Below are 25,272 nucleotides of genomic sequence, written 5' to 3'. Positions count from 1 at the left end.
AGTAGCTTTTCCATTTTCTTTTTTTATGTGATTAGTTGGGTTATATTTATTTATTAAGCAAGTTTGAGCAGGGTTAGTAGTTGGAGCACTCTCCCTCGATGAGTCTTTGGACTCCCTGGAGGTGTCAAATAATAATAATAATAATATTTAACAAGTTGATATGTGCTGTTGTCTGAGACTATTAGATTATTTTTTTCTAAATATGTTGTTTAGTTTAAAATAACTGTGGCACTGCCTTTATCAGCTTTAGTGATTATGATGTCTGGATTTGATTTTAGCGATTTCACAACTGCCAATTCAGATTTGGTTAGGTTGCTAGTTATTGTTCTCGTATAATTTAAATTTAAAATGTTCGAGATTTCCAAACATATTTTTATCAACTATGGTGGTTGGGAGAAATCTTAAGCTTCTTTCGATATGGTAAATAAAATCTAGTTTGTTAATCATCCTGGGTACCACAGCAAAGTTTAAGCCTTTGCTAAGTAGCGAGAGTTCACCATTGTTCAGGGCATGGTTAGATAGGTTGATCACATGACTGTTCACTGAAGGCCATTGGTGGCTCCTGTTCTCTCTTACTTCTGGCTGGCTGTTGTTATCAGTGGCTTGTGGTTCGCTGTTTTCGTTCACTTCGGAGAAATTCAAATTTGTCTGTTGGCTTTCCGAATAGTGTCGATCATTAAGCCTAAGAAATTTGGATACGAGTTTTACTTTCTTTGTTTCAAGGATATGATTAGTGTAATCCTCTCAAGGATATCCCAAATATCTGGATTCAAACAACTTAAAAGTTCAGATTTTGAGCAAAAGCCAAGTTTTTTCGAGTGGTTTGAATCTGCTCTCTGAGCAATGCTTTCTCCACATGGTGGTATATTCGTAGTGCCTTTGCCAAGGTGAATTTTCTTTTCAATTTGATGCAGTGTGGGATAATATTGCTGTCTCTACAACGTTTTAAAAATGCCAGTCGATTATTCAAAACAGAAACATGCATCTTTAGCTTACCACAGTGATTGCATCACTTGTGCACTGAATCTCCATGAAATGTGGTTGGCTGTTTTTGTTCACTGTGGAGAAATTTCTTTCCTTTCCTTTAGTTTTACACGATAATCAGCATTCATTTCAGACAAATTATAAAGACTACAACCATTTTAGAAATAATTATTTTAATTTCCCAACATTTCGATCTTCATATTAATATACTTCATATTAGCATGCTATGTGAAATGTAATACAGCTTGTCTCCATATATATATATATATATATATATATATATATGTGTGTGTGTGTGTGTGTGTGTGTGTGTGTGTATACTCCAGATGAAGACCTTAATATGAAGGTCAAAAGGTTTGAAATTAAAATAATTATTTCTAACATGTTGTAGTCTCCATAATTTGTCTGAAATGAATTATAGTTCATGTTTTCTTGAATGGGTGTATTTGGTGGTTTTTTGTAAAATGCTGTAAGTGCTTATAAAGAATATCTGCAGTTTTTGTACTGCAGACATTCGCTAACACTTCTATCAGTTAACTCATTGATTACCTCTTTTCTGTTTTTTGCCATGCCACTAGGATTTTTAATGACACTTCTCTTCTGGACAGGGTGAGAAGTAAATATCTGGTAGGATTGAATTTTTCCTGTATACTCAGAAACATAAAACATAACTCAGAAGTGTTATGTTTTCTTCAATTACTGCTTGTAAATGGAATTTACTGTTTAAGGATTGCTGTGCTCAAACCAAATGTCAAAAATCTACGACCTATCTCCTTGCTTTGCTCCACTTTTAAGCTCTTTGAAAGAATTCTCTTTCAAGGAATTTCACCACTCATCGAAAGTGCACTCCCGATTGAACAAGCTGGCTTCAGGCTAGGAAGAAGTTGCTGTGACCAGGTCCTGGTCCTGCTTCAGTCTGTTGTCAAGACCAGGACCTGTCATATGCTGATGACCTAACATCAGCATATGACACTGTCTGGATCAGGGGTCTCCTCCTAAAGCTAGAGAGTATCATAAGATGCAAAACAACTTTCCAGCTTTTTGAATCCATTTTCTCCAACAGAAAGATCTGGGTCCATATTGGTTTAAAAAATGAGCAGGTCCAGATTCCTCCACAACAGTCTCCCACAGGACACTGTGTTAGCCCCTTTACTCTTTAATATATATTTGCTTGAGCTGGTATGTGACTTACCACATACCAGCTCAAGCAAATATATATATGCCGATGATCTAGAGATACTACACCAATCTACCTCCTTTGCCAACCTGGAAACAACCTTGAATATCCTGGAGGAGTACTTCAAGGAGTGGTAGTATATAAAGCCAAATCCAATAAAAACTGTGTCCATAGCATTCCACTTAAACAATATAGAGGTGAATCGACACCTCAACCTCTCTTTCTGTTGCAAAATGGTAAAACATGAGCCTCACCTGAAATACCTTGGAGTGAGCCTGGACAGAAGCCTAACCCATAAAAGGCACATCACCAACCTGTCCAACAAAATTTTAAACAAGAAATAATATCATTTCAAGGCTTGCTGGAACAAGCTGGGGTTGTGGTGCAGACGTCCTAAGGTCATCTGCACTAGCCCACGCATTCCCTGCAGCAGAATACTGTGCCCCCATCTGGGAAAAAAAAAGTGTGCACACTAACATTATAAACACCCAGCTAAACTCTACCATGTGCACAATTAGGGGACACAGAGAAGCACCCCCCCCCCTCTCCCCTGGCTGCCTGTTCTATCTAACATTGCTCCACCAAATATACTGAGAAGACAAGCCTCGATTAAAGAATTTAATAAAGTAATGAGCAACCTGCTCCTGCCTCTGCATCAGACTCTCATAAATCCACCTAGTCTTCACCTAAAATCAAGAAACCCTTTCTGGTCCATGGACGAACTCTCTTCAGCTGCCTTACCATCAACCCCTAACATGTGAAGAGAACATTGATCCAACAATCTTCCAACAAATGACTTCCTGGTTTAAAGATCCCTGTGCTCTGCTGCCTGGTTTTGCTCTTCCTAGGAAGATTTGGTCATCTATCAACAGGATCAGAACTAACCAACCAGGGTAGATGTAGCTACCTACTATATAAATAGAGACTGTCAGACCATCCTTATTGTTACTGTTTCCCCCATGACCCAGACGATCACTCATATTGTGAATGACTGCCAGGGTGCCAATTTCATGGTGGTGGCCTCCAGGACATCCACGAGGTGACATATTGGATTGGCTTTCTGGACTGGACATTGACCTCTAGCTGCTTTGTATTCCTTTTGCCATAAGAATAAATAAACTGTTTAAGGATGTTGTTAAAACTATGCAGTGTTTCTTTAGATCTCAGCTACAGGATGGCATGTAGAAGAGGTTTAAACTGTGAATAACTTTTTTGATTATTAATTTTTTCATTTTATTTTATTAAGGTATTTTAAGGAACATTTGGAAGATTAATCATGAAAATTAATCAGAAAAGTAAATTTTGCAGTCCACATTCAACAATTAGCTAGAGAAGAAAACAACTTTATCCACCATCTGATTATGTCCGATGACAGTACAGTAACGAGGGTATGAAGCGCCTGTGGCAAGTGTCTAACTTGTGTCCCCCTAACCCAAAAATGACAAAAATTTTGAAAAATTTAAATGTAACAAGTTAAATTTACTAAATGCAATATGTTAAATAATTACTATTAACCCCATCAAAATGAGTTGCATTGTGTTGCAGAATTTGTGTGTCTAAAGCGGCATATTGCCGAAATTTAAAAATACAATATAAAATAACCGACTTTTATATCCATTTATTTTTATTTTTTACATTTTGCGCCCCAAACCTAGTTGTGCCTGTGGCGGGCACCTCTTTCGCCACGCCCTCATTATGGCACTGTGCGATGAGACAAGCCCTTTCCACCTCAATGGTTTCATAAACAAGTAAAACTACAGTATTTGGGGTTTGGAGAATCCAAGAGTTGTTCACCAGAATGAACTGCACCCCCCCCCCCCACTCAAATTTGTGGTCTAGTGCAATGTAACATCAAAGGGAAATATCAGGCCTTACTTCTTTCAAGATGATGGCGGTAATGCAACAATGGTCACTGGGGAGTGATAGTGGACCATGATTGAAAATTTTGTATGCTCTGTGGTAGATGACAGACCTGAGATGTGGTTTCAGCAAGATGGATCCACTGCCCACAGTGCAAGAGCCACATTGGAACTCCTAAGGCACACTTTTGGTGAGCAAAAAATTTCAAGAAGACCTGCAATTAATTGGCCATCACATTCTCCAGATCTACTCTTGACTTCTTCTTGTGGGGGTTACTTGAAGGTAAAGGTGTATGTGAACAAGCTCCCAGACAATTCAACAGCTGAAAAAGAAGTCATACAGAAATTAGGATGCTGTGGCCAGAAACATTAACAGCTGTCATGGAACATGACATAGAAAGAGCTTGTCTTTGTGAAGCTGAAAATGGAAGGTATTTACATAATGTGGGTTTTTCATAACTAATTAAAAAAAATCTCCAGGTTCTGTATTTCATTATAACAAAAAAGAAGAATAAAAATAAATAAAGAAAGAAGTTATTAAATGTTTAAACCCCCTTCGTGACTTATGGGCCATCAAAATGAGTTGCATTTTGATGGCCCATAAAATAAGGGAAATATGACAATGTAGCTGTATTGTTGGCTGTAATATATTTATGGCCATCTTTTCAAAAGATTCACATGCATATTTGCTTAGAAAGAGGAAACTGATGCTCCTGTAGGATGTTATTTAGTGATAGCAAATTATCTTACATTATTTTTTTTTAGCAACAGCTGATTTTGAATAAATTAAAAAAAAAAGAGAAAGAATAACTTTTAGTTTTATCATATACAGCAATCCCTCGATTAATGCATCCCCGATTAGTGTGTTTTTGATTAGTGCATCATTTTTTTTGATACCCAAATTCGATTAGTGCGCCTATATACATCTTAAAAATAAATGTTACAGATTTTAAAATTTTTGATCTATACATTTTTTATGGCTAACTAGTTTAAAAAATCACTCACCAGGATGAAATAATTTAGTTACAGATTTGAAACATTTTACAAAGTTATTTTTTAATGGCATACTACATTATTTCCATGTACACTATGTTCCAAATTTACTGCCAAAATTTATGTTGTCTGCTTTACATAGCATTTTCTCATCGTATCTCATGCAATTGTTTTCCTTACTTTTTTATTTTAAATTATTTTCCTAACCTTTAATCATGAGTAAAAGAATTGGTGAGCAAACAATAGAAGTGTGAAAATGATTCGAAAAGTAATCTGATTGGAAGAAAAACTTGAAATACCATATATTCCAGCATACAAGTCGATATTGGAATTTTTTAAGTTTATTTGAGTTTTTATAGTATACTCGTTGTATAAGTCGACTCGAAAAATTTCTTTTTCATATTGACCAGTTGACCAATAGTGAACTAAAGTGCAATGGCTCCTTTTAAAAGAATGAAATATGACGCGAGTTTTAAATGCAAAGTGATTAAATTTGCAAAAGAAAATCCTAACTGTGTTGCTGCACATCAGTTCGGAGTAAATGAAAAACTAGTTTGCGATTGGAGAAAAAATGTAACTTTAATAATGAAAATGCCAAAATATAAGTGCACATTACGGAAAGGAATTTGTAAGTGGCTTATTCTGGAAAATAATGTTGCGGATTGGGTTTGAGAAAATCACCAAAATGGACTCATTATAAATAGAAATAATATTCGTTTATTTGCTTTGAAGTGGGTCAAAGCAAATAAAAAGGAGAGCGAAAACTTCAAAGCTACAGTGAGTTGATGTAGCCGGTTTATGGAAAGGAAAAATTTAGTGCTTCGACTAAAAACGAAAATCACACAGAAGCTGCCAAAGGATTTGGATGATAAGTTATTAAGTTTTCAAAGATTTATAATTGCTAAAAGAAAGCAAAAAATTATTTATTGTCTCAAATCGGAAATATGGATGAAACTCCAGTTATGTTTGACATGATCGGGAATAGAACAGTAGAATTGAAAGGAAGTAAAACTATTTCTTTAAAAACAACTGGACATGAAAAAGCCGTTTCACAGTTGTACTTGCTTGTATGGCTGATGGTACTAAATTAAAACATATGATAATTTTAAAAGAAAAACAATACCAAAGATCAAAATTCCAAGAAACGTTTTTGTCCATGTTCATGAGAATGGTTGGATGGACGAAGCAGGAGTCAATCTGTGGATAAAAAATATTTGGAATACACGACAAGGTGCATTAAAAAATCCAAACAGGCTTTTAGTGTGGGACATGTTCAGATCCCATTTAACGGAGAGCACAAAATTTTTATTAAGAGAGAATAATACCAATATGGCAGTGATTCCAAGTGGGTTAACTTCACTAGTGCAACCGTTGGATGTTTGTATAAATAAACCATTTAAAGACAGTTTACGAAAATGGTGGAATGCGTGGATGCAAGAAGGAGAGAAAAGTTACACAAAAGGAGGACAAATGTGACATGCATTTTTGGTAACTATGTGTGAATGGGGTAGCGAAAGCATGGGATGAAATAAAACCAGATACAGTAATAAAATCTTTTAAAAAATGTGCTATATCTAACAAATTAGAGGCTCGGAAGATGATTTTGTTTACAATGATGACGAAATTGATGCTAAATCTGATGGAGAAAACTAATACAATTTATATGACGATATACCCGAAGAAATTACAGAACCAGAGTACAATGAACTTTTCATACATTCAGACAGTGAAAATTAAATTTTAATTATGTAGTTACCTACTTATTTTATTTTGTAAATAAATAATTATATAACATTAAATAATTTTTTCTGTAAATAAATTTGATATAAGTTGAAATATTTTTACTTATTTACCCTTTTTGTATATTGCTAATAATTTAGGTGATACATAGAGTATGATACATACTAGTTTTTTCTTGGAAAGCAATCAATTTTTGACCCGGCATATAAGTCAACCTAAAAAATTTAGTACTTTTTTCAATGCTGAAAAGTCAGCTTGTACGCTGGAATATACGGTAATAAAGAAAAATGAACAAGAGGAGTCCAGAGCAAAGATAGGACAAGAACACAAAAATGGGTGAATCAACTGAATACAAAGAGAAAGGTAAGGCTGCTTCAAGTTCATCATGCATGCACTTGAAATCAAAGTATTATAATGACTGAATTAGAGAGACTTCTTTTTACATGGATCAAAGATTGTAACCAAAAATGGATCCTGCTAAACACTGGCCTTATTAAATCAAAAGCATTGTCTCTTTGTAACATGGAAAGAAAGGGCTATCAATGATGGAAAAGAAGAAGAATTCCACGTTAGTGCTGGGTGATTTGAGTGTTTCAAAAAGAGAAATAGCCTACATAACGTTCTAATCACAGGCGAAGCTGCAATCCAGAGATTTTGAAGAAATTGTGTAAGAAGGGGACTATTGTGATCAACAAATATTTAATGTCGATGAAACAGGCCATTTTTTGGAAGTGAATGCCTTCCAGGACTTTTCTAGCCAAATCAGAGAAATCTCAGCCTGGTTATAAAGTCGCAAAGTCGAATGAAATTACTGCTAGCAATATGAGAGCTGTTTGAAAGCACATTCTTGCACATTGTGCAAATGATTTTAGAGGCTTTTCAAATGAATCTAAGTTAATTAAATCTCATTCTGAGAAGTTGAGTGATTCCGACCTGCTAAATTTAGATACACAGTGGGAAGATCCTAAAGAATATGAAGAAAATTTAATCACTGACAAGTCCAAAAAGGTTTCAAAGAAACAATTTGAAAATAGTTTTCGTACAATCGAAGTTTTTAAGCAGCAATGCTTAGAGACCGACCCTGGTGAAGAGAGAACAGTAAAATTTGCAGAAGAGGCAATAGGGCCATACTGTCAGTTTTATGAAAAACCGAAATAGAATGCCTGCCAAATTACATTAGCTCAATTCTTTGTTAAGAAGCAAAATAATAAATTTATATTCTGAATATGTTTTATTGTCTTTCAGCTTCATGGTTTTCCTTTAACTAGGTCCTGAGATATATCCTAATTCTTTTATAAAAAAAATAAGGGTCAAAAAAGAAATCTGAGGAATGAATTATACATTTTCCCATAGGTTATTATATTTGATTAATGTGCCTGTTTTAAAGAATGCATTAGGCGCTAATATTAATCGAGGGATTGCTGTATATAAACATGGCCAAAACATATAGCAAAAATGCATCATTTCTTGTAATCAGAAATTTCTTTACTAATATTACATATAAGAGAAATCTTTGTATAGTTACAGCCTGTCACAAACTGTTTAACTGCAATATTTATTTGTAAAAAGGAGTGACCTCTAATTTAGCTTATATTTCTTTAACATAAAAAAAAAAAAAAACCTTGGAGAAGAAAATATCAAACTTTGCGATGACTTTATTAAAGAACTATAGTCTTGTTTACAACCAGTGATTGTTTTAGTTTCATCACATTGTCATGCCAGCTAGTATTGCACTTGCATGAAGTTTGCACTTCCAAAGAGGAAGTTGAATTAGTGAGAGAGAATAACAGAATGGCAGTGCATTGATTAGAACAGAAAGGACATTCTGAAAAGTTGGAAGTTTAGAGGAGAAATATAGTTTAAAGGATTCTTAAGCCAAAAAAAGGAGGACAAGCATGTTATGAGGGAAACAAACACTTATCCTAAAATTAATGGATGAATTTCTTTCAAAGGAAGCTAAGCTGTAGTTAGATAAAAGTGATATATATAGTTTCTCCCAAAGTAACAGATCCTCTTCGTATGTTATGCAGCAAATGCATTCTAGTTAAACATTGTGAACCTGAACGTAATAAACTTTTTGTGTTTTCAAGGATAAGGAAAAGCTTCCACAAGGAAAAAGAGAACTTTAAAATTATCTTTGTATTATTTAAAGGATATAGAAAAGGAACTGATATTGCAGAGAAGATATGAAAGAAAAATACGTTTCTTCTTAAGAAAAGTAGCATGCTAATTATCTTTTTGCTTTTAAAGAAAAACAGGTATGAGCTAATTAGATTTTTATGGTGACTGTTTAGAGTGGAAGAAACTGTGCCCTACAAGTTTTAAGTTTGTATATTCTCAACAACTCCTTGTTGAGAATCCTTGTGATCTTGAAGAGAAGAGAAAAGAAATCATGTGTAATGTTTATGTTTTTTAAGTCTGATAGTAAGTTTGTGGACCCTTTTATCTTAGGAGGTAAGTTTTTATATATAATGCAAAATTGTATATAGCACTTGTGAAACATAAACATTTTACACACCCTGTTAAAGCAATACCATAAATTTACACTAATATTAATTGTTTGTAAATGAAGATAATGTTTTTGAATTTTCTTTTTCTCTCACTCAATCTCTTAAGTTAACTTATCATAATAATAATATCTCAGATCTGAATCTGTGTTATTAACTAAAAAGTTAATTTTAGAGATGTATATATAACCAGTAAAAAGACAATACACTCTCATTGTTAGACATTTTATTCACAGCAAGTGCTTTGAATCAGAAGGTGCATCTAGACAATGCTTTAAAAAAAAATAATAATAAAGAAAAAAAGCTGATAGTGATAGTTTCTGATGGAAATAGCTTTACTAGTAGCAATAACAAGTCTTCGTATTATTGGTAAAGAGACTCGTTACTTCTAAACTCGCTGATATGTCTATTGGATAATGATTTAAGAGCTATATTCAGTTCAAAGAAGTCTTTGAATTGACATTATATGTCCAAAACAGTATAATAAAAATCAAAGTATTATTTTAAAGTAACTGCAGTTGGCCTATGTAAAGACCTAAGATGCTGATAACCAGGTCATGATGATAGTTACATAGTTAGTTACAGCACAGATAAACATGCATGTTTATACATGTTTGAAAAATTTGGCCATTTCATTTAGAGTAATTTGAGTTGAGGCAATTTTTGAATAACTTAGTGACATCAGGAGAGAACAGATTATCAATAAGCTCTAGAACTTTGTCTACAGGGATATTAATGAATGAAACAATGTCTAGACTGGCAAGAATGTCTGTTGTTGTTGTGATGAAAATGTTAGTTTCTGGACAAAATGTAAAGAGTTCTTGATGAAGGAGTCAGACTCTTTAACAAAGTAGAAAAGTGACTAGATAAAAGGTGAACTAATTCCATCCACTATCAGTTGTAAGTGTATACTAGCCTTGTGAATTTTCAGAACTCCATTTATTGTAGTCGGCTGTGTTCCGTGATAACTGCAGCATTGCCCTTGTCTGCCTTGAGGATGATGATTTCCCTGTTCTTTCTCAAATATGAAGTGCTCTCCTTTACGAATTTGTGATATTGTTCCTTGGAAGAAAAGATGAAGCGAAGAAAGATGTCAATTTGATATTGTTAACTTGAATTTGATATCATTAACAGTATACTGTTAATGTCATTCTCAGTATTCAGATTTTTTGATAAAATAAGGGTGATAAGAGGTGAAAAGTAAATAATTTCCAATGGTAGTGGATTTGTAATATACTTTCATACTTATGTGATAACTGGATCTAATGAGGGTCAGGTTTAAAAAATTTATGGATTTATTTTCATTGTATTCAATGGATAATTTTAATCTTTGGCTAAATGTGTTGAAAGAGTGAAATAGCTGCTGTACGCCATTTGTATTCCTGATACATAGTACATCGTCCATATATCTGCATAGTAAAAGATGTTGGTAGGTAGAGAAGAAGATAGGAATTGTGTTTCCATATGGGCAAGAAAAAGTTCAGCCACCAGATCATTAATGTTTTGGCCCATGAAAAGGTCGAAAGCTTGTTCATAAAAATGGCCACTGTATTTAAAAAAATTTGCATAGATTTACCAGAGGATATCTGATAGAGATAATTTTGAGTAAAACAAAATTTCCAGTAAAACAAAACATATAAAACTTAAGTAAAAACAATATACTATCAGATACAATTTTAAAAATATAACTACAAGAAATGTAACCAATACATAGTTCAGATTCACTGACATGACAGCTGTTTTCAGATTCTCAGACACTACACAAAAATCCAATAGGACAGTCTGAAACAGCTACCAGACCAGTAAGAGAAAATATGTCTCTTACTATTTCTTCAATATCTATATCTACCAAAAACTGCAAATTTAATGGCCACAGACATTACAATATACCATTATTTTTTGGAAAGTTATCTCAAAGTGACATTTATTCATGTCCCAAAGCCAAAAATATCTGTGAACAAGAAAATGGATAAAATTATGTAAGTGATAAGCAGCAACAATAAAAATATTGCAAAATGTTGCTAATTTTACTAGTAAATTTATATGACATTAAGGCTTTTGTTTTCCTTTTTTTAAACCTGTAATATTAAACTTGTAATTTTGAACCTTGCAAACACACTGATTTTGCAAACGCATTTGACAGAATACTACATGGAACTCTATTACGCAAATTAGAACAAATGGGGATGGATATGACACTGGTTAAGTGAATAAGAGGGTGGCTGCCGGAAAGATATCAAAAAGTAGTATATGGAGGAGCAGAATTGAGGCAAAAACAGGTGACAAGTGGTGTGCCACAAGGTTCAGTGCTGGAACCATTGCTGTTTAATGTGTACATAAATGAGATAGGAAATAACTTAAAAGGAAATATTCAGTTGTTTGCAGAAGATGCAAAATTAGGTAGAGTAAGTTAAGACGATGTGGAGAGCTTGCAGGATGATTTAAATAGGCTGTCAGTATGGGTAAAAGTTAATGGGTGTCAGTTTAATGTCGAGAAATGTAAAGTTATGTATTATGGAATAAAGAGATTACAAGCGTGTCAGTGATGTCTGTACTCCAGGAAACAGATGAAGTTAGAGATTTAAGGGCAAAGTCTAAAGATTTAACTCTAGACAAAGAGTTAAAATTTAGAGGGCATATTGCTAAGGTAGCCCATAAGATTACTTGACTATTGAAGAACACATAACAAGTAGAGATAAGGAAGTTGTTATTCTCTTTATAAGGCCTTGATATGATCACATCTGATTAATGTGCTCAGGTCTAATCCCCTGGGTTTCTTGGGGATGAAGAAGTGATGGAGAAAATTCAGAGGTGAGTGACTAAGATGGTGAGTGGTCTGCTCCCTATGAAGATAGATTGAAGATGTGTGGATTGCAGAAGTTGGTTGATAGGAGAAAAATAGGAGGTATGATAGAAACATTTAAGTTGCTGAAGGGTTTTATAGGATAGATGCAGAGGAAATGTTTCAGCACTTGGCTAGAGTGACCAAAACAAAGAGTCATCCCTGGAAGTTGAATAAAGGTGTGGTTTAGTAGGGGTGTGAGGACTTGATTTTTTGCTTGGGAAAGTTGTGAATGGGTAGAATAGGTTGCCAGAGTAAGTTATGAGCCTTTGTGTGTTAATGGGTTGAAGGAAAGGTATGATAGATTGTGTGGATAGATTGGGCCCCTCCCCCCATGATGAGTCTTCGGACTCCATGGAGGTGCCTGTATAATAATAATAATAATATTAGCCAACTTATTTTACATGTAACCATTTATAAGAAATTCTGACAGCATTTAATTTCACTTACCAACTCCATGTTATTTCACCTTTTGATTTCCCTTCACCTAATGATAAACTCTGGTGATATACAGTGTCTTTGGACCACTTCTTAATGCAGAATAAATGAAACATACAAAAGCATTCCAGGCAAGACCATACCTATATTACAATAAATGCAAGAAGTTTTTTTTAATAATGATTTATTTCTTAATGGTAATTTAAATATTTATTGCAAATTCTGTATTTACCAAAGATTAATGAATATAATCTTAAATTGCAACAATGAATCCATTTAAACTATAATTGAAGTGGAAAATAATAATCATACAAATGTTTCAAACGTCATCTCTCCAGACAAACACTCCTCTAACACTGCATTCTACACATCCAGAATAATCAAATACCTATCTATCAATGTACCATTCATTCTTATTTCAGCATTCCTAACTCTTTCCACTTCAGCACCGTCAACTTCCTCCCTATCCTGTCTTTTCCATTCTCTCGCTGTCACGCTTTTCTCCCACACCTACTCTTGTTCGCCTTTGAATCAGTTAACCTCTCAAGTCTTACAATCTCTCCAGTCATGCTCCTCAATTCAGTCATCTTCCATTTCTTCTCTCTCTCTCTCTCCACATCTGGCTTTCACCTGACATTCACTCACATAACCAAATCCATCTGCCAAATCATCTGTCTAACACATTAATTAAGATCAGATCCACCGACACCTCTTTTCTATTCTCCTCCCCCTCAAGCATGCTAATTCATATCTATATGTCAACACACACACTCTTTTCCAATTCTCACTACTGTTGCTGCTACTAAAGCAGGACAGTAATATTCATGTCACAAAGCACTTCTCACTGCAATACCTGTTTGTAAAACTAAAATGGACAAAACCTGTATACAAGCACATACATTGATAATCACACATACCAGTATTTTTTGAAAGATGACAATTTTGATACCATAATAATCAAAGGAATTTAATTATTACTTCCTATATATTGCCTAATCAAAGTGGCACATTCAGGGACTGATATATGTATGCAGGCACACGCAAATAAGCAAGTGAAACAAGGAAAAATAGGAAGCCTGCACCTACAGTTTTAAAAATAATAATCTGCCAATATGCATGACTAGGTATTCCTGGCAGTTGGACTAAAGGTCTAAAGATAAGAATTTGCCAGATATATGGTAGTATGTATCCAATTTAAGGATAGTTCTTCAAAGAAAAACGGAATTCAAGAAAAGTGTTTTCTATATTTTTTCTGTGAAGCAAAATGACTCTTTTGCATGGAATTCTGTGATGGGTATGGTTAGATATCCCCTCTTTCTCTAACCACAGCATGGTTAGAAAGAAGGGATATTTTGAACCTGATATTAGAATTGGAGATATCAAACTTAGCTCTTTGCTTTATGAAGATGATGTACTCCTAAACACATCAGTGCAAGTCTCTAGCATTCTTTAAACTAAACTGAATAACAGCTGTAACAGATTTGGCATGAAAATTAGCAATAAAACTAAAGACCAAAACCGAAAAGAGGCAGGAATATAAAAACTTCAGCTGCAGTTCTCAATGGAGAACCTATAAAATAAAATATTTCAGCTATTCAGACACAGTTTTTAGTGAAGATGGCAAGTTAAATTTGGAAACAGACAACAGAATAAGCAATGCTGGTATGATGGGTAGCCAGCTGAATACATTTATAAGGAATAAGAGAGAAATTATTCAAAACATGAAACTATGCAGTATACAAGACAGTGGTCAAACCAGTTTTAATTATGGATTGGAGAGTTGGGTTAGAAATAAATCCTTGTTCAAAGATTAGATTTCTTAGAAAAATTAGGCCTGAACAGATGGTATCAAAGGCAGAATTATATTAAAAACAAAGACATTAGGAAGGAACTTGACATTGTTTGCATTCAAGAATGTATGAGAAGGGCTAATCTAAGGTCATATGGTCACTTAAATAGAATGGGAAAGGAAAAGTTAGCAAAATAGATGTTTGATGACAATATGGTAGAGAAAAGACCCAGAGGAAGATCAAGACCTAAGTTGATTAATTCAGTCAGAAATGCCTTAGAAGAACGAAATGTTAAATATGACAATATTGGAGTGCTGACAAGCAATAGACTAATGTGGTGGAAAATTGTTGACAAGAGATTAATAATAATGTAAACTTAATTTTGTAGTGATGTCATAGTAGCCTGAATAGCCCTTGAGTATTTATATAAGGAAATTGATGATTTTCTTACTTCTATATTTGCTATTATCAATAGCTGCTATTGATGCATCAAATGCATCTGATTTTTAATATGTCATATTTTGATATTCTTATTGTGTTTTTTTCAGCATTCCAATTATCCTCTGAGTTGTATTTACAATTTGTGCTATATACAATTTAGTTTTATTTACAATTTGTGCTAGAACACTCACTAAATAGGGAAATCCTCTAATTCTCCCAGAATTCAACATCATCATGATGCATTGCAGCCAATGTGAAATGAAACATTCATATCTCCATATTTGAGCTTTTTTGGTAGAATATCACCTAATCTGCTGCCTCTGCATATTTCATTTCTGATGCCTTTTTTTTTTTTTTTTTTCAAATTTCAAGTATTGACATGATTATGATAATGATACTCCTGATCGCATTATTCCTGAAATTGGTTTCTGTTTCATTTATTCCAGATATGCAGAATTACATATCTGTGGAGACATGCGAGAGTTCTGAGAAAAATTAAGGGATTGAACAGATGATGGCATTAATGGCAGAATCATATTAAAAATGATGATATTAGAAAGAACCCTGATGCCCTTTGCATTCATTCAGAAACATGTAAGCAAAGCTAATCTCAGATGGTACATAAACACAGTGGGAATGTAAAGGTTAGCAAAACAGGTGTTTGATACAGGAATGTCAAGAAAAATAAATAGAAGACCAGGATCTAGAAGGATTGATGCAGTTAGCAGTGTCATAGAAGCCTGAAATTATTGGAGTCATGACAGATAACAGACTAATTTGGAGGAAAAACTGTTGATTAGAAATTAGTAATAATGTAAAAACTTTTCACGTAATACTACCACAGTATCCTGTATACAGATTGAGAGTGCATACATATCAGGAATTTGATTATGATAATGATGGATGCTAAGTCATGTCTAACAAGTTTCTTATTTAATATACCTTTTGATGAATTAGCATGTCATCACTTGACTCTTAATCTGTGATAACTATGGATTCAGTTAATTAACCAACAAATTGATTTTGCAGTGTGACTGGTTAATTGAGAGATCATTGTTCGTTGAAAGTTATGAAAACAAACATATATCAAATTTCCTGTGATTAAGATGTATCAAACCAAGACTGGCAAGATCAGGAACGGACTGGTTACCTGAGGTTTGGTTATATGAAGGCCAAATAACTAAGAGATTCCTGTAACTCGTGATTTTATAACTTCAATTTTATAATTAGAATTCTGATGTTCATTTGTTTCAAATAAATAGATTTAATTCCATGTTTAAAGTTAAAGAATGGCATTTAAATATTAAAATCAAATACACAAACCACTATAATACTGTTTTAAGGAGGAAGAGCAAAAAAAAATCAGGAAGGCATGATTTTTTTTATAAATAACATTTCTAAATAATCTTTCCCTACTTCCCACTTTATAAGAGGGCTGTTCCAAAAGTGATGCCTCTATTGTGATAGCTTTCGACCCAAAAGAGATATGTCAATAAAAAGGTAGTTTGATCTCTAATTTTAATTTTCCCAACATATTTTCTCTTCCTCTCTATGTTTCCTCTATCATGTAACAAATTTTTCTATCATAAAAAAAATTCATTATGTTGTTTTTGGACGTGTTTTCTTTCTTATCTCTACTTTGACTTGATAATCATTTCCAAAACAGATACTCTTGAGATGTGTCTTAAAAGTATCAAAATGAAGGGTATAATAAATTTAGTTTAATCCTTTATCCAAGTGTAATCTGAAGTATCTTCAGGACTGAGGCAACTCATAGTAAAGGTGGACTAAGCTCTCATCATTTGTCTTAGTATCTCCCATAATGCAAAGCACATCTCCTTGCGGACATGTATAATGATATGCATTAAGGGAAGAGCCACTACCCCGACCTTTATTGAGGTCTCATCAGTGGGAGCCAGACCCAGAGGTGGTGATACTAAGGTGGAAGTAATGGAGAAGTCATATTTGCCTATACGAGTTGCCAAAAGGTGTCTCATCTTATTATTAAATTACTCTGGATTAAAGAAAGATGTTGGAAGTTTATTCCCACTTGGTTAGACTATAATAAATTTAGTTTAATCCTTTATCCAATTGTAAGCAAACAAAGTTTGTGCCTGAAGTATCTTCAGGATTTCCATAATGCAAAGCACATCTCCATGCAGACATGTATAATGCTATGCATTAAGGGAAGGGCCACTACTCAGACCGGTTTTGACCTTTATTGAGGTGCTGTTTAAGTAAAGACCTGTCTAAAAATTAGGCAGTCCCCCAGACCAAGCCCTACGAGTGACTGAAGGACTGTCCAACTCAGCATTGTTCCACTCAGTGACAGGCTCACCCTGTCACCGAAAATAACTTCTCAGCATTGGCTCTACCCACCACCACCAGACAGAACCATAATCTCAGCGGTGGCTCCACTCAGAGACAGGCAAAAACCTACACCAAGCAGAGCCTCTCATACCTCAAGGAAAGGGACACTTTTGCGCAAAAGCACATCAGTGGGAGCCAGACCCAGAGGTGGTGATACTAAAGTGGAAGTAACGGAGAAGTCATATTTGCCTATACAAGTTGCTAAAAGGTGTCACCTTATTATTAAATTACTCTGGATTAGAGAAAGACGTTGGAAGTCGGGGGTCTGGTTCCCACTGACGAGACCTCGATAAAGGTCGAAACCGGTCTGGATAGTGGCCCTTTCCCTTAATGCATAGCATTATACATGTCCACAAGGAGATATGCTTTGAATTATGGGAGATACTGAGACAAGGAGTGATGAGAGCTTGGTCCACCTTTACCACGAGTTGCCTCAGTCCTGAAGGTACTTCAGGCACAAACTTTGTTTGCTTACACTTGGATAAAGGATTAAACTAAATTCATTATAGTTTAACCAAGTGGGAAAAAAACTTCCAACATCTTTCTCTAATCCAGAGTAATTTAATAATAAGGTGAGATACCTTTTGGCAACTCGTATAGGTAAATATGACGTTTCCATTACTTCTACCTTAGTATAACCACCTATGAGTCTGGCTCCCACTGATGAAACCTCAATAAAGTTCGAAACTGGTCTGGATAGCAGCCCTTCCCTTAATGCATAGCATTATATATGTCCACAAGGAGATGTGTTTTGCATTATGGAGATACTAAACTAAGACAAGTGATGAGAATTTAGTCCACCTTTACCACGAGTTCCCTCAGTTCTGAAGATACTTCAAGCACAAACTTTGTTTGCTTACACTTGGATAAAGGATTAAACTAAATTTATTATAGTCTAACCAAGTGGAAATAAACTTCCAACAAAATGAAGGATCACTACCCAGATGTAGTGATCCCTTTCAAGATGTTTTTAAATTATGGGAAACCAAGACAACTGATGTGAAGTTAACAGTATATACAAGTAAAACTAGTCATGAAGATACTTCCAGTTTATGCTAGGGTATAGGATTAAAAAATAATTTAATTTCTTGTCAATTATAATATATATATATATATATATATATATATATATATATATATATATATATATATATATATATCTACTACAGCAAACTATTCCTAAGATTGCTAAGAGTTTCTACAGTGAAAATTCACTGTCTTAAGTTACAACATCAGAAATATTGTTTTGCTTGTCTTGCTACTATACTACTAAATGTGTCGGAGTACTAATAATTCGAAACTTGCTTATATACTTACAGGTTCTTTTTTACCAACAGACTCTATACATATCAAACAAGTATTTGAATCTGCCTTCATGGAGTCCTGGATCAACTGTTGGGTTCTTTCTAGGTCACATGATGCATTGCAGTCAGCTAAAATAAGAATAAGAATGTTAATTTAGTTGAGATTCATTAAAATGAGAAATTAGTATTTCTTTGCTATTTAACTACTCTTGAAACTACTTTATTCCCAAAAATATTTTCATTATCAGTTTCAAATAAATCAGCTTTTTTTTTTTTAATCAAAGTAGATTTGCTTTCATATTTGTTAATTCAACTACATTAGAAACAGAATTACAATATATTGGATGCTCCAAAAATATCTCCAAAGTGCAATTCACTATAAATTTGTATACAATTACTAAAAATGTCTTTCATAGCGAAAGCAAAAAAATGCAACTGCTAAAATTTTTCAGTTTACAAGAGCATCTAATGATGACCAAATCCATTTTAAGCATGAATTTAATACTGTTAAATAATTACTGTTTAAACTTCATTCCACTAACTGCAATAATTACCGTATTTGCCGGTGTATAAGACGCACCCTCTTTTTTGTACACATTTTTAGGAAAAAAAACTTGATCACTGAATATTATAATAAATTTACAGTATTTCAAATATAAAGTAATAAGTAGGTCTACTTTCAACAAATACCTAATCTAACTAGGAAAGCGTACCTACCTTTTAATCTTCTTCGTCAAAACCCAGAAATTCATCCACAGAGCTAAATCAAGAGACACTTAAGACCTCTTCTAAATCAGAATCTGAGTCCTCATACAACAAATTGCCCTCTGTACTATCCAGTGCATTACTAATGCCACACTTCTTAAACGATTTAACCACTGTCTCAGTTTTCACAGCATCCCATGAAGCTTTGACCAACTCACACACTTGCAAAATGCTAGGTCTCTTCCTTCTTCCTGATGGCGTAAACCTCAAAATCTGAAGACTGCATCCAGCAGTCTTCTGGATGCAGTGTTCCACTTCCCCTTCATAAATCCCTTAAATGGTTTATTAATACAGACATCTAAAGGTTGAAGCTGACTAGTTAGACCTCCTGGAATTACAGCTAAATGAGATTTCAATTCCTTGAGTTTATTTTTAACATCTGTTCTGTGAGAACGATGCTGATCCCATACTAGCAGGGCAGGCTTCTTCAACAGTCTGCCAGAGCGCCTAGACCAAATGTTATCTATCCATAACTGGAATACATAACTAACGTAACTGGAATGCTTTCACACATCGCAAGGAAGCAAGAAAGAAATCGCGTAACTCAAAACAGAGAAAAATTTCAGAAATGAAAGTAATAAAACACTGAGTATTGGAGTATAAGACGCACCCTGTTTTTCAGACCTATTTTCAAAGAAAAAAAAGTGAGTCTTATACACCGACAAATATGGTACTTCAACTGAGAATCCAGTTTAAACAAAACTGAACAAAAAAAAATTTTTTTTAAAAATTAATTAATACATACTGAAATTATATTCTTAGTTTCATCCTCTATCCAAGTTTAAGCAAACAAAGTTTGTGCGTTAAGTCACTTCACAACTGGGCTACTTGTATATGGAAATATGACTTCTGCATTACTTCAACCTTGGTATCACTTCTGGGTCTACCTCCTACTGATGAGCCTCAATAAAGGTCAAAACTGGTAAGGATAGTGGTCTTTCCCATAATGTCCATATGGATATTACACATGTTCATAAGGATATGTGCATTGAATTATGGGATACTAAGGAAACTGATGTGAAGTCATTAGCCTCTATATATAACTGTATATTACTAGTCATTATTAATGACTAGTCAGTGTTCTACAGCAATTCAGCAGGTACTTCCTACTATTATTAGTGTTACCCTTTTCTCCAAATTTTTCTAAAATATTTCTATATGTCTGGGATTCATTTGCTACCCTGATGTTTACATCCATTCCTTTTTTCTTTATGTCAGCTGCTTTCTCTAATAACTTGAAAAATTCCTCCTTTCTTTCCCTATGTTGAGCCCTTTTGTTGAACCAATACGCACAACTAAGTTTTATTGTATGATTGCATATTTTGAAATATGCTCCCATCAACTAACTACATGAACATACTTGCCAATGATCTTCATAGTGTTAAATGCTACAGCTGGTCCTTCCTTTCCTTGATTGCTATTGCCCAAATATAACAACTTATATTTATTGCATTTATATTTACAGATACAGTGATATAATGATATTCTAATATTCTAAATGGTCTATCAATAGTTTTCTTTCAAACTGGGATATTATTAATCAGGTCTCTGATTTGAATTAGTTTCTATCTTCTAAAGGATTAGAATCATAACTACACTGGGTCTCTTTTCCTGTCATGTTTGCTTTAAATATCTGGTTTGCAAATCATTCATCTTCTATTCTAAGTAACCACATCATCTCCTGAAATGGTCTTAAATGTTAGTAATGTCTAGATCTTTTTGCATATCTTCATTTTTAATATTATTATTATGCAGGCTTCTTCACAGAATCAAGAGCTCATAAAAAGAGGGCCTCTTCCAGATCATATAATGGCTAAATATCTATCATATCATTCTTTAAAAAAATTCAGGGAAGATGCACTTATTATACTAAAAAATAAGTTACAGTGAAGTTTTTTTTTGTGCATGTATGTTGCCTGCTGCTCTCTTTTAAGATTTTGATATGAATTTAAACCTTTCATAACATTAAAAAACTGACAATTCAAACATTATGTGTGTGAGAGTGCCTATAGAAAGAATACAAAAGAAACAACATGTATGTATGTAATAAACAATCACAGCATCATTAATTTGATATAATTTTTTGGGGCTTTTCAATCTGTTTTTCCCCTATCCACTTCAAAATATATCCCTTCACTTATTTATCATAAATAGTTAAAAAATATCATTTACATGGAATGAATATATTCTTAAATATATGGGAAGAAAGAGTAAAAAAACAAATAATTAATTCACCTGCTTTGTTGTACTATTATTTGTCAGATCTTTCCATTCTTTTTTTCCAGACAAAACTGAATTGTATTACCAATATAGAGTTCTATTTTCTATTTTTAATACCTTTTTTTTTACCATCACTTTCACCATCCTTTCATAAAAATGCCAAAGGGCTGAATGCCTTGTACAGTTCAATGGGCAATTAATATTTTGATAAGCTGAAGTACTTTTTTTTGTAATGTTGTCAGTTTACATATATAGCAAACAAAAATTACCAAGAACTGTCTGTTTTTAGCACACAAAATTATAATAAAAGAACATTTAGCTGTATGTTTTGGAAATATGTGTTTTTCACTTTTAGTAAAACTGCTCATTGTACATCATAAGGTATTCGCTTATGGATCTGCTTAAAGATCTAGACATTACTGTTTATAGTTTGGTCCAGTGTGTGATTCTCCTCATATAAACAACCAGCCAGTCTTGACAACACCCAAACATCTAATTCATTTTCTGCCTACAACTGTTTTAGAATTAAACAATGTACACTGTACTTTGCTTTTATTCACTAATAAGAGAAGAAAGTTTTATTTAATGTGTTATTTGGTTATAGTGATAATTATTTTGCCATTTGCTTGTGAGATCACAGCATTAGCAAGCCTCACTAATAGTAACTGCTGCTTAATTACAAGTTGCATGTACATATTCAAATGATTTTTCTGCATCACAGTTTTTGTGTTCACAGAAACATAATTCTCTAACATGTAATTAGAGTTTTAAAATCAAGCTAGTTTTAATGAAACATAACTTCTCAGAATGTCTTCATTATTGAAAATAAAAAATCAAAAGCAATTTGTTTTTTTCCCACCGCAGTATTTTACAGTCAAGTAAGATATAAATCTGTTCCATGTTAGCATAGGTATTTTTAAAACAGCTGCAATTTTTAAGTTGTAATCACAGACTCACACAGGGTCAAACTGAGTAGTATTTTCAGCTGTGTTCAACAATTATTGTTTGGCCCAAATTGATCACATTTGTTCAAGTTTTAAAAAGTTTGCTATTTGTTCTCAATCAAGTTTTGTGTTTATTCATAATCTTAGATCACAGAATGAATGCTCAATTTCTGCACTTTTATGGTTTTTCTCTAGAGAAAACAAACAAATCTGTAGACATACTGTCATGACATTTACATTTCTTATTACAGCATGTTCAATTTATTTACCACTAGGGTAAAGTAAAGTGGATATTAGATCCGGCATTATTTCAAAGTCAAATGTAGAAACTATGAAAGTTTCATAAAGTAAGTTGACCAGAGAGCTTACAGGAATACTTACTTTATGAAACTTTCATAGTTTCTACATTTGGCTTTGAAATAATGCTGGATCTAATATCCACTTTACTTATATAATTTTGCATTGCCGAAGCCTTTTGGCTCTTTATTTTAGTAAATACTTTTACCCACCGACTGAGAGTTCACTTACAAAAAATACATTTCTCTGACATTTCAAGTTCCTTAGTACTTGCGAATGATTCTAAACGTCCCATGGTTCACCAGAAACAATCAACTTCATTGAGATACAAATATTCCTTATCTCTTCTCTTTCCTACAATCTTTAGTAATAAAGTTTTCCCAAAAAACGTCCATACACCCCAACAATCTAGTTCAGCAAGCTGTAGCCTACGAGGCAACGGATATATTCAAACATAAAAGACCAAAAGCCATTTTAACTTCCTGTAGAGATGCATAATCTCCATGCCCATTCAGGGTGAGCAAACTGCTCAAAAGTTTTTAATCACACTGTAGCCATAACAGATAGCGGGGAATATGAAAAGCATCTTGCTTCACCCCTAAAGTCATTTATATCAATTGTCAGTCAATTCCTTAGTACTGAACGAGTGTTTTTGCTCTCTTAAGGTTTCTGCCTGGTCTCTGAGGAGAGCCAACTAGTTCGAAACAGCTATCAGGTGAGTGAAACCTCATCAAAAATGGACCAATAAAAGGTGAATATATAGATGCTTCGGTGGCGTCTGTATCTTCTAAGCCGTCCATGCTAAGGCAACTTGTGAATGATGGAGTGTGTATTCCCGTAAGCTTTCTGGTCAACTTACTTTATGAAACTTTCATAGTTTCTATGTTCGGCTTTGAAATAATGCTGGATCAAATATCCACTTTACTTATATAACATATGTTAGTGTTATTGGAACTGCCATGTAATAAAGCATTAACATAATAAAGGAGATTTAAATATAGTTATAGAGCCTCCATAGCTCAGTGTAGATGAAGCCCTTTGGTTAGAAAAACTTTCGTTCGATTTCTGTCCTTTATCTAGTCTCTTTTGACTAAAGGTGAGATAGCCAGTCTTATACGGAGGTAGAGGGGTTTTTTTCACTTCGAAACTCGGGTTTTCCATCCCTCAGAACAGGCAAACCGGTCCTGTGAACACACACAGACAGATTTACAGCCATGAATACTTATAACTATGTGGAAGAGATAGGTTCCTCACCACATTATCCTTATGCCCACAGTCAAGTCACATCATAGTAGTCAACCTCAGTGGATGGAGACAACACACGATGATGAAATATAGTTATAAGTAGTAAACTTGCTTATTGTATGTTGCAATCCTTAAGGATTTATATGGAAATAATACTGCATATATATGTTATTCATAGTGGTTTTCATATACTATGCACTATTACGACGTGCAAATGCTGTAATAATAATAACGACATCCATTTTCTCACTTGACTTTTGCTTTGAATCTTGGTAACAAGTATATGCATGTTGTTTTCAGAACAATTGTTACTGGGTAACAAGAACACTGGCTAAACATGAGTAGGCAAGCAAGGAAGGGGAGCCAAAAAGGTGAAATAAACTAGCAAGTTTTGTGATCTTGGAGAAGCTTTTATATGCATCTTTAATTATTCTCAAAGGAGGAACTATGAAAGTAATAATGAAGGACAGTATAATGTATCAAGCCATAATATATCAGAAGCAAGTGATAGATGTTCGAAGATGAAATCTGCAGTAATGTTCCTTTTATTGGAAATGCATTTGATGCTCTCAATTAATGTGTTCCTATTGTTTGACTGCTCATTCTTCATACCTATTTCAGCAAAAATGAAGATTTGGTTGGTTGGTTTATAGTTTATTTGGCATGAAAACTACAAAGGTCATACTGTGCCATACTAAAGGTTACAACATTAGCATTTACAGAAAAATAGTTTCACAAAGCAGCATCTCTAGGTAAACAGAAATGCTGCAGAGGGCACAGCAACACACAAGGACAGAGGTTATTACAGTAGTGCAAAAATAGTTAACAATATAAGTTAATACATAATATATGAAACACTAAGCCAAGGAATGCAGTATCTACATATATGTAAGATTATAATAGATGCCTTTAGAGCAGTACAAAAATAGGCAAAAAGGGATTATTATACAATATGCATGGATGAAAATTAAATTTAGCAATGCAGTAGAAACAGAATTTAGAATACATATAAACAGAATTACTAGAAAGTACACAAATAGGTAAGATGTCCTACAGCACTACACAATTATTCGAAAAATAAAGTAGTAAATAAGATGCATACACAAAATGCATGTTAAGTGATGCAGTATCTACATATAAACAAAATTACTGCAGAGGTTTCAGCAGTATATAGATAACTATAGGTTAACATATGTATACAAAACAAGTCAAGGAAAGCAGAGTGTCTACATCTAGTAAGATTACAACAAACATTATTATACTAATACTTAAAGAGTCAGAAAGGATTTATTATACAGCATTGATGCATAAAATTTAAGTTTAGCATTATGGTATTTACATATTAACAAAATTACA

General features: G+C 33.7%; 1 protein-coding gene across 1 annotated transcript in view; it reads right to left on the bottom strand.

The window, feature by feature from the left end:
* LOC150104807 (NF-X1-type zinc finger protein NFXL1-like) overlaps positions 1–25,272 on the bottom strand; it is a 307,000-nt gene that overhangs the window by 237,919 nt on the left and 43,809 nt on the right. Inside the window, exons 4-5 of the mRNA XM_090395984.1 lie at positions 18,459–18,574; positions 12,553–12,683 (exon numbers count right to left, since the gene is read on the bottom strand). Of these exons, the coding sequence (XP_090252110.1) occupies positions 12,553–12,683; positions 18,459–18,574 (247 nt within the window). The remainder of the gene's footprint in view (positions 1–12,552; positions 12,684–18,458; positions 18,575–25,272) is intronic.

Source organism: Typopeltis vanoorti, chromosome 7, assembly GCF_054136105.1.
Source record: "Typopeltis vanoorti isolate ZY-2024b chromosome 7, IOZ_Tvanoo_1.0, whole genome shotgun sequence".
NCBI lineage: Eukaryota > Metazoa > Arthropoda > Arachnida > Uropygi > Thelyphonidae > Typopeltis > Typopeltis vanoorti.
This window is presented reverse-complemented; position numbering and strand designations above follow the sequence as displayed.